General features: G+C 39.2%; 2 protein-coding genes across 2 annotated transcripts; one reads left to right on the forward strand and one right to left on the reverse strand.

Annotated features, from left to right (window-relative positions):
• Positions 1-781: 781 nt before the first annotated feature.
• Positions 782-6,351, forward strand: rpp40 (ribonuclease P/MRP 40 subunit; the record flags this gene model as incomplete). The annotated part of the gene is made up of 8 exons (XM_080777802.1): positions 782-1,017; positions 2,462-2,606; positions 3,092-3,160; positions 3,502-3,597; positions 4,451-4,570; positions 4,695-4,920; positions 5,494-5,625; positions 6,153-6,351. Exons 1-8 carry the CDS (start codon positions 901-903, stop codon positions 6,349-6,351), a joined length of 1,104 nt encoding a protein of 367 aa, XP_080633928.1. The 5' UTR covers positions 782-900.
• A 2,577-nt stretch (positions 6,352-8,928) lies between these two features.
• On the reverse strand, positions 8,929-10,322 carry lyrm4a (LYR motif containing 4 a). Its single transcript, XM_080778061.1, has 3 exons — positions 10,227-10,322; positions 9,322-9,442; positions 8,929-9,218 (listed from the first exon to the last, which is right to left on the reverse strand). The coding sequence occupies exons 1-3, from the start codon at positions 10,310-10,312 to the stop codon at positions 9,168-9,170; spliced, it is 258 nt and encodes an 85-aa protein (XP_080634187.1). The 5' UTR covers positions 10,313-10,322; the 3' UTR covers positions 8,929-9,167.
• Between the last annotated feature and the right edge of the window lie 402 nt (positions 10,323-10,724).

A 10,724-nucleotide genomic window follows, 5' to 3' on the forward strand; every position in this document is an offset into this window, starting at 1 on the left:
TATATGGGGGAGCCATACCTTTGGTTGCTTTGAATGCCAGCATCAGTTTTGTATTCTGTGCGGGCAGCGACTGGGAGCCAGTGGAGGGAGCGGAGCAGGGGGGAGACATGTGAGAATTTTGGCTGGTTGAAGACCAAGCGACTCCACACTTGTGGAGCTGCTATTATTTTGGTGAATGACCCCCTCCTGCCCCCAGCATGGATGCTAGGGTTCAAGTACTTATTAGAATCTTCCACCATGGATGAACAGAAAGATGAAAGTCAAGATGCAAGGAATTGATTAATTCAAAGTCGATGGACGCCCCCTACTGCCCACTGCAGGGTATGACGGTATCCATTTGATCGCAAAATTGGGTGTTACAATTAATACTACTAATTGATATGAATTATGAAACATAATGCTGTTTTTGTTTTCGTTTTTCGTAAAGCTTGTTGATAGTATAATTGCTATTGAGCAGGGGTCTTCAATGTTTTTCAGCCCAAAGGAATTAAGAGCTAGTGAGAGAGAGAAAGCAGCCAGGGCCCCTCTACAAAACTGTGTTGCACTTGCAGATTCAACTTTTACAAGTTTACTACCTACCCTTCATAAAGATGTTCATTAAAGAGAGAAATACTATACTATCCCGTGGAAAGCCTGGTGACGCGAGGTTAGTCTCCTACAGAAATGCAGTGAAAATAGTATGAACAATTGGTGTTGGGAATATTTTCATCGATTGAACAAAATCGACGCACGACCCGGAAGTATTTGGTGAACAGATTTGTTGTGTTTCCTGTTTCGCGTTTGAAGTGAATCTATTGCAAAAACAACGTGACTTGTACGCTATCTATTCGACTACTTATATCATCATCATTAATATCTATACAACACAATAACCGTTTAGTAGTGCACTGCTGCATACAAATGGCTCTAGAGTTAGAGACGACTCCTAGAAGTTTGTTGGTTTGTGAAAAATCCAGTTTTGAAAATGAAAAGTCGAGAATCAGCAAGCAGATCCAAGACCATTACTTCAACTACCAGGTAAAGATATCATATTTTAACATAATATACCGGTAGTTATATATTTATGCATATGTATGTACAAGTACACACGTAAATAAAGGCTTGTTAATAAAATGGTAGGCTATAACTTCATATAGCCTACTTTGCAGTTTGCATGGTTTGCACACATGACAGCTTATTTAAAAAATCACACACGTGTGAAGTGAGTGGTGCCGCGCTCTTGTCGTACAGCATCCAATAAACAATGAATAGCCTATACTTCTTCATGAATTAATTAAAAAAAACTAATCTTTTCACCATGATCATGTAAGCTGACAACTGAATTTATGTGATATATATCATATAACCCTCTATAACACAAGTTAAGGACAAAAAGCTGTATAGGAGGGGCTATAGCACCCCTCAAAAAATAAAAGAGGTTTAGTCACAGTCTCACAGACATGAGCTAAAGCTCCACAGTCATACATAGGCATATAGAGATGGATTATATACATGTAATGGGCTAAATACATGAATTCACATCTAATTATTGCAGTTCTGCTGTGTCACACAGCCTACATATTCGATAGCCTAGTAGCCTACACATTACAGCCTCTCATTTTCCATTCTATATCCAGCTTTTGGTGTCTGTCCACAATCTTTGTCCTACACAAACGTTAAATTCCCATTGACAATGATCAAGAATTTTACATCATGGTGTCTGAACAAATAGACATATAGTGTCTATTTTATCTCATGATGATGTACAATGACAAGAGCGCCCCTCACTCCATTTTATACCATTTGTTTTATCCCTAGGACCCCAATCTGCATTGTACTATCCTCTGTGCTAATTTACCTCTGAGAGTGTAGAAATGGAACCAAAATGGACCCTTGAGTGGCAGATTAAACTTTTAGACTTTTACTCCAGAAGGTGTCGAGTAACTGCAGCAGGATCAACAGTATACGGTGCTACGATCTCCCAGCTCTCAAACAAAGTTGTGTTTAGAATCCAGACAGGAGAAACTCCCTAAACTTATGAATAGATTTGCAAACAAGAGGTTGCAGAGTGTCTGGCACTTGGAATAATTGGCCATCTTTGCAGCCTCCATCATCACATCTTGTGGGTCCATTATTATTATTTTTTCCTGTATTGTAAAGCGCCCTTGGGTTTCAGATGTAGTCCTACACCTGCCATGAGGACCAAACAGGTGTTGCAAATAAATACATTTGTTCTACGCCAATCGGACTGTTCAGAGTCATCTAATTTACATGCAGCATTTGTACTTTTATTTTATATTATTATAAGATTATGTCTGGCAACATATGTGATGTCTATTTGTCTGTTTTATTGTTTGTTTATGAAAAATGAATAACATTTTAGTTTAAAAAAAAATGAAACACCTACATTTGAAACCATGCATATGATCAACAATGAGCTTGTTCAGATGCTGTTTGCGTGATGGCTGTGACTGTCCAACAGGTGTCACTGTTGATTCCAGAGTGTGATCGGCTGCCTCCTGAGCTGTCAGACTTCCTGAACAACCTGAACTCCTTCTACCTGCTCACGCAACTTCCTGTCTACAGACTGCTGGACCCGCAGTTCCTGCAGAGCGCCGTTTGCAATGGTGACATAACCCCGCTAAGTTACACACCATACCAATGACACCATTAATAACACCAGCGTTCTTCAAATGTGTTCTGGCCAAGAACCCCGGGCCCTTGGCTGATTGAGAGACGCAGCAGTGAAAGACGCGGCATTAATTTCCTAGTCGCGCTGCCGTGCGTTCAATGCACCGCATCAAGACACTCTTTCTCCCTTGTTCCATGTGTGAATGTGCCATTTGTATCTTTGTGTCACTGGCTTCCATTGAAAATGAACGGTAGCCTGTAGCTTTCTACCTTCGTGTCACTGGCTTCCATTGAAAATAAAAGGTATCCTGTGTAGCTTTGTATCTTCATGTTGCTGGCTTGAGGCTTCCATTGAAAGTAAATGGTAGACTAGCTTTGTATCTTCATGCAAACACAGCATTATGAATTGTTGTTAATGGCCTTGGTAATTATTGTGTCTAGGAGGAACGTGTTTTATTAATAATTATTAACGTTTTTCTAGGAGGAACATACGGTCTCTCCCATCAGACCAGGATAGATGAAGACAACACAGTTGCACTGCTTCCTACAGGTCTCGTGACTTCTGTGTTATTATTTTCTTTTTCTTTTTTTTACCTTGACTTACAGTATATATATTATTGTGTCATTTTTGTATATCGCCTCTGTCAGGTGTAAATCTCATTATGCCCTTTTCAGGATTCAAATAAAATAAAATAGCAAAAGTAGCAGATCGACAAGCACGAAACGAGTTTAGAGTTTGCGGATCAGCTACTTTTGATGCTTTTGTGTGACTCTGTAGTGTGATCAAGCCGGGCGTAGATTTTCGAAAAACACAATAAAGTTAAAATATGGAGATGAGATGTTTCTGCCCGACAGCAACAATATAATGAATGATTATTATGTTGTTTTCAGGTCATTTAATACTGTCTGTAGATAAGGACACGTATGAGATGCTTGGACTGGAAGGCAAAGCGTCTCGCTACAACCACAGGCACGCCGGCAGATACGGTGAGTTCCTGTCCGTCATCTACACACATTTATAACAGCAAAATGCACTGTCATCAACGCACAATGAGACATTTCATTAATTAGATTAATCTAAAGATACGGACACGGTGAGTTACTGTCATCAGCAAACGGTAGTATTTACAGTAGTGCTAAATACTTCTCTTTACTCTCTTCTCTTTAGAATATAAAGCAGCGCTATGTAAACTTTTAACAAATATATAGCATATTATGTCCCACAAAAGTATGAAGTTTAAGTTGCATGTTTAAGCAATAACAATCATCCTTCCATTAATGTATAGACCCAGGGGGCTTGACTGTATGTGTAGGGGAGACAATGAGTTCTGGCATTGGCCAAGACACCAAGGCAGAACTGCCAGTAAAAGTGAAGACTGGCCAATCACCAGTGGCGTAACATAGGATAGGCCAGATGTATCACGGGACGGAGAACACGTTTTAGCTCTAGCTGTAGCTCACGCTACAGAGAAAATGTAATCGCCTTGGCTTTTTTATTTTATTTTATTATTTATTTTCTTCATGGGCACCCGCAGCTTCTGGGCCCCGGTGCACTTCACCGGTTGCACTGTCTATATTTACGCCACTGCCAATCACAGGGTGTCCTCGACGGACATGCTTGCAAGAGACTCTTGGGTAATGAAGTCAAAGACTTTGGCACCCATGTGTCCAAAGTGGACACTGATACCCCAAATGACATAGTTCTGCTTTTATTTACAGTGTGTATCTTTACAGGTGAATATATGGTAAATTTAAATGTTTATTTTACAGTGGTGTGAACATTAATTTTAATGTGTATTTTACAGTGGTGTATATTAATGCAAATACGTGTATTTTACAGTGGTGAATATTAATTTAAAAGATGGAAAAATGTCTCCTGGACAGAAGTTTTATCAGAGAGTTTTGACAGCGCTCAAAGACAGAGTCCAACTGACGACTGACTTCCTGTTAGCAAGACATGGTATACACACACACATACACACACACACACACACACACACACACACGCATCACTTTGTATCACAACAATACAATTCTATTATGTTTTAATTGTCCTTTAACATTGAGTTTTGTTTTTGTTTTAGGTCCAGATGGGGGAGGAGCCCTGCAGAGTCTCCTGTCTCATTGTGATTGGACAATACACAGACCTAAAGTTAGGACACGCCTCCTGGCCAACCTGCCCTGCCCAACCCTCCAATCACATCACCTGCTGGGGGAGGAGCTGAAGTCATGTGACACCCAGAGCCTCCTGGAGTGGCTGGGCTGTGTGGAGGGCGGAGTCACCGTAACGGAGGAGGAGGTTATGAGGAGGTAGTGCATTATGAAATGGAGGAGGAGGTAGTCATGCCCCCAGAAAGGCTTGCCGATGTTGAAGCTGCGAGACATAGTGGTGAAAGCTGGGACTGCAGGCGGGCCACTGAATTTAGCACGAGGAAACCCCACATCGCTGGGGTTTAACATTGAGCACTCGTTTGCACTTCCGCATTTGACCACCAACTGTTGGTGGTCAAATGAGGAAGTAGAACGTTCTTCCGGGTGCTTCAAAACACCACTGAGCAACTTTATTGAAATTAATAGCTGGGCTGTCCGTCCTCTATCCTCTATAACTCTATGGAGGTAGTGCATTATGAAATGGAGGAGGAGGTTATGAGGAGGTAGTGCATTATGAAATGGAGGAGGTAGTGCATTATGAAATGGAGGACATAAATATGTCAGTATAATTTCTTGGTATATTTGAGTCAGTGATCTGCCCTGTGCAATTTGTGCACAATTACTTTGTTATTCACAATTATTTGTACGACAATTAATCGTCAACTTAAATTTGTAATCATGCCCTAGCGATGATCTCATATGGATGTTTTTATTGTTTGGTTTTGATTTTAGAGACGACACCACAAGTTTCCTGTCTACATATGTGTGTCCAGAACCATATTGTGTATCTGACAACACCTTAGTGTGCAGGCTGAACGGACTCATCCTACCTGAAGATGTCTACAATCTGATCAAACTACTGAGGTAATCAATATGTTATCTACTGTTATCAATACTATATGCTGATCAAACTACTGAGGTAATCAATATGTGATCTACTGTTATCAATACTATATGCTGATCAAACTACTGAGGTAATCAATAATCAAACTATTAAAGTAATCAATACTTTATCAACTGTCATCAATAAATCAAATCCTGGAAAATGCAGTTTTTTGCCGGACAGCTACGAATATGAGCTTGCATATATTTTGTTTCTGAAAAACGTATGATGCTATATAGTATACCGTATACATCTAAAATGATAAAGAAGCTTCCCTGTTTTAACGGGTTAAACCCTAAAAAGCTGCTGCATCCTCCAACTAATGACTATCTTTGTTCGGTTTCAAAGGGCTCTTGAAGAAGCTTCCTAGACTAGAGGACTACAGTGTTATTTATATATTCTATTAATTCCATATTATTTACACTTGTCTCAGCACTGGGCTCTGAGTTCCAAACACTCGACCCTAAGAACGTATCATGATCCTCTTTGTTTTGTTATTTTCCATCAGGCTGTACATCGAGCAGCCCGGAGGAACCTCGTGGCTGGCACTGACGGTTAAGGGCTTCGCCGACAGTCCTGTCGCCTGGGCGACGGCGGAACACGGCTTCCTACAGGGAGGGGAGAACCTGTACAGCGTGCTGCTGTTTGAAGACAAACAATACTGGGTGTGTATGATGACGGGACCTAATGATAACTGTCCACCATAGTGTGGGGCAGTTAACCCCAAATAATATCTAAACCCATATTTAGAACCAGTAACTGCCTTCATCTTGCTCACGTAGATTAAAAGATTAATCGAGAAGCAGATGAATTTGTTTTTATTTTGTATATCGACAAATCAACAACTTTTTCTTTCTTTTTTAGAAGTGGTTACCGGTATGTATTGTCTGTGTTTTTAGAAATATTGAACGAATGACAAGTATTAACAAGAGCTAATAACTTCATTGGATCCATTGAGAAGTCTGATTAACCAACTGAGGTCGATTCTACAAATGTTTTCTAAATCCTAACAGTATCCTGAAAAGTTTCTATATCAGTGGTTCTCAAACTTTTTCATGTCAAGGAATGAATGCTATGTATTTGGCTGTCAACCCCCATCTCAAAATATTTTGTTCCAGGGACCCCCAAAAGCAAGGATTTGAGTTAAAATAGTATATCTACAAGCTCGTAGTGTGCCACAAAGTGGCGTGCTATGACCTTCCTATTTTTTAATTTCCAAAGTTTAGAATAATGGTTGAAGTGGTTAAAAGCTAATGTGATACAGATGCGTTCCCAGTCTTAATGTGTTAACTCTGCATTACATGTTGTACATTGGTAGTGTACAAACATACTGAAAATAGCCAATCTACAAGATGACAACACGTTAAGTAGAGAAAATAGCCAATCTATAAGATGACAACACATTAAGTAGAGAAAATAGCCAACCTACAAGGTTGGCTATTTTCTCTACTTAATTTTAGTTTTTTTTTATAATCTTACATTAATAATGGTCTAGGGAAAAGTGGTAAATAGTCATGCTATTGATTTGACTGTTGCCCGGTCCTAGTCCACCATATCTATAACTATAACCTGGGTTCTGTTTGAGAATAAACAATACTGGATGTGTGTGAAGACTAGCCTGGTTTGGCCACTCATACCATGGATTACTGGATTCACTGATGCCGCCTCCTCGCTATGGATTGACAAAAGTTAAGTTTAGTGTTCTAGGGTTAAAAAATAAATATAACCTTAAGAATTGAAAAGTAGTCTATACAAATAACAAAATACACACACACACACACACACACACACACATTAGGGATATGCTAGAAATGCTTTGGCCATGTATTGCGACCGTCGCCCCGTCCTGCCCTCCCCACCCCCAATACAAATTAACCGCTACAATAACCTTACTGTACATGTAAACTCTTCCTTTCCATTTTCCAGCCATTCAATTCGATCTTTTATATAATATGGGGACCCCCCAAAATAATTTGGTGACCCCCTGAGAGGTCACGACCCCCCAGGTTGAGAACCCCTGTACTAGTGTCAATTCTAATATTATTTACACTGTCTCAGAACTGGGCTCTGAGGTCCGAGCACTAGTCCTAACTAATCATGATGCGTTAGGCATCACGATCCTTTGTTTAGTTATTTTCACACCAAAGAAAATCAATTACACTAATCACTTTAGTGCAAGTGATTTTCTTTGATACTTCTAGTTAGTATATAAGTAGAATTTTCTTTTTTTTTTATGTTTTCAAAAACTTGTAGATCAGCTATTTTCAGTATAAAATAAGTCTGTATTATAATAATTAAATCAGCAAAGTAACTTGTAACTAACATGTTCAAATAATTGTAAAACTTTTGCCTCTGTGATGTATTGGAATAGAATGGACGTAAAGTAAAAAACTAGAAAAGTGCTGCTCAGAGCCAGGTCAGGTAGGTTACTGTGAGCCAGGAATTGTGAGTTCGGAATTCACTAATCAGGATGAGATAGGAAAAATCAGATGGATCCGTCTTGATTACTTGACTATAAAGATATAATGTGTACCGATTTGCATTATGTTTGGAAGAGACATAAAAAGAAAAGAAAAACTATTGGGTTGAGTAAAGGCTTTATTTTTTACACAATTTGTTACAATTACTTTAACACAAATACACTTAAAGGTGTACAAGTGTCAATTTTATTTATTTATTAATATATGCATATAAATATTTTAGCCATCATTTCCCTCAGCCACTATATTGCGCTCGTGTGTTTCCTTGCAGAAAGACATCCCTCTGGCTGTAAGGTATTTTGGTTTTGTCGACATTCATCCCTTGCAGGGACGTGTTTTTATTCAGCCTGCGCTCTGCCGGAGCTCTTAAAACATTGGCTGGCAAATAACTCGTTCTATCATAATTATTTACACCCGTGGGCTGCCAAATAGAGCACCGAAGTCTGATGACAATATCGCTAGAGTACGCTAAATCCAAGGGTTTGTGTGTTTATTTATTTGTATTATAATCCCCATAGTGGGATCTTAGATCGCCTCATATCAGAACTGTGTTTGAAAAATACACAAATTATCCCGGTGGTTTCACTCATGGATATGAAGAATCAACTGACGGAGAAAACGCTAATGTTACTGCTGCCGAGATCTCATTTTATATCGTTATATATCGATTCAGAATGGTCTCGCTAATATCCATTTTATATCAGCGGCCCAGTTGCTAGGCAACGCTTGCTCCGGCTTTGCTCTGCCTTTTCCGGATTTCCACTTCCTGTAGTAACGCAATCTTTAAACCCTTTTTTGCAGAATCTAGGCTGCATCTGCGGTGATAAATGTAAAACATTTCACATTAAATGAACACTTTCCTGTTTACAAGAAGTGGAAGGTTTCTTTTCATTGATATTGTTGCTGGGATTGAACCTGTGGCATTCTGTGTACGGTACACTTCTAATATGCACTTGAACCCATCCCTATTCTGGGAGGAACATTCCCAAAAAGAAGCTCCAAGTAGGCAAGATTAGAGGGTTTCAGTGGTTCAGGTTCAGTGGTTAGTCCTCCAATATGGTCCTCTGACTGGAGTACATCTGGCCCACCGACACCTGCGAGCACACACACAGGCAGTTAAGACCAGTTTTCAAAATCATAGAACTTTTGTAGTCATTTCATAAAGATGCAACACACACACACACACACGTACAGTACCTGTCTCTTGATGAGCGCCAGACTCTCGTGTGCCTGGCTCAACAGCACATCCAGTGCTTTGGGGTTTTCGACCTTCATGTTTTCCCGGAAACCATCTTTGATTCTGCGCAGTGTGTAAGTCCTTCAACAGACACATTTAAAAGCAGAAAAACACAATCCATTATTAGCCTACTGTATCCCAACAGGTTTTAAACAAATGGACATACAGCCAGAATTTATTTTCCCCCATAACTTTACAGTTATGTATAGGCTACTGTTAATTATCTCTCTTTTTTCAGTCATCTGCACTTGAATGCAATCTACAAGCATTTGGCCCAAATTATGTAATGTATCACTATCTTGTCATTGGTGTTATTATTATCATAGTAGGCCTGCATTTTATTTTGTTTGGGGTTTTCATATATGATCCAAAGGTCCACCATAATAATATATCGTACATGTCTGCAATACATCTTCAACCTAATATTATTAGCCTACATACATATAGGATAGGCTATTACATTTTACTTCGTGAATATCAATATCAATAAATGTTGGTGTTCATAAATGATGCATGGATTCATTACCATCAGGATTAATAAGTATATAAAACACATTTATTTCAATGGGATGAAGAACTTCTGATGCAACAATTGTTGCATCAGCTGTTAACAGCTCATGATTGCTCCGGAGAATAAACAATATTCATAAATAAACTTAATTTGTATCAAACGTTGAACGTAGAGCTCAAGGTGCATTATAATGATGCACAAATGTAACAGTAAAAGTGAACACATTCGTTTTACAGGAGGATCGGGCGCCTCTTGACATGTGCACTGCAAGCCTTCAATAAACTATCATAAAACATCCGTTTCAGTTTCAGTACAAAGTGTTGTTTTATTAGTAAATGAATGCTATGTATTTACCTGTAGTTGTAAGTAGGGAACTTCTGGCTCTCTCTGATCATCATTCTGTACAGGTTAATAACCTGCCTTCTGCTCAGAGACGCCATGTTGGTTACTTTACACAACAACAGTGCTGCTCTGCTGCCCTCTGCTGTTTGCACTTTACAATATATGCACAGACAGCAGCAACAATGGAAAGAAATAGGGCCTCTTCCTTACTTCATTCAAAAGGTGAATGGTCCTTGCAAATATAACATTTGAGAACCACTACTATACTCCTAATATGTGTCATAGTAAACAATATTAACTGTCATAGCCTATACATATTCTGACGAAAACCTGGAGACAATCTTATGATTAAAATAAGAACATTATAATGGTGCAAAAAATAGAAAATCTAAAACTTGCCACGGACAAGACCAAGTTTTTGCCCTTAATTAACTTTAGGTAGGCCTATAGCCTACTATTTATTTCGATGTGTGGGTCTTCTGACCATTAATTCTGACACAGGTGTAACGG

This window comes from Protomyctophum bolini, assembly GCF_963924005.1.
Source record: "Protomyctophum bolini genome assembly, chromosome: 12".
Lineage (NCBI taxonomy): Eukaryota > Metazoa > Chordata > Actinopteri > Myctophiformes > Myctophidae > Protomyctophum > Protomyctophum bolini.

What these genes read in the sequence shown, in the direction of transcription:
- lyrm4a (XM_080778061.1), bottom strand. Translation starts at nt 10,312, where the DNA reads ATGGCGTCTCTGAGCAGAAGGCAGGTTATTAACCTGTACAGAATGATG. An exon ending in TTCCCTACTTACAACTACAG is followed by an intron (nt 9,443 to 10,226) that starts GTAAATACATAG and finishes TGTCTGTTGAAG; the next exon opens with GACTTACACACTGCGCAGAA. An exon ending in TGGCGCTCATCAAGAGACAG is followed by an intron (nt 9,219 to 9,321) that starts GTACTGTACGTG and finishes GTGTGCTCGCAG; the next exon opens with GTGTCGGTGGGCCAGATGTA.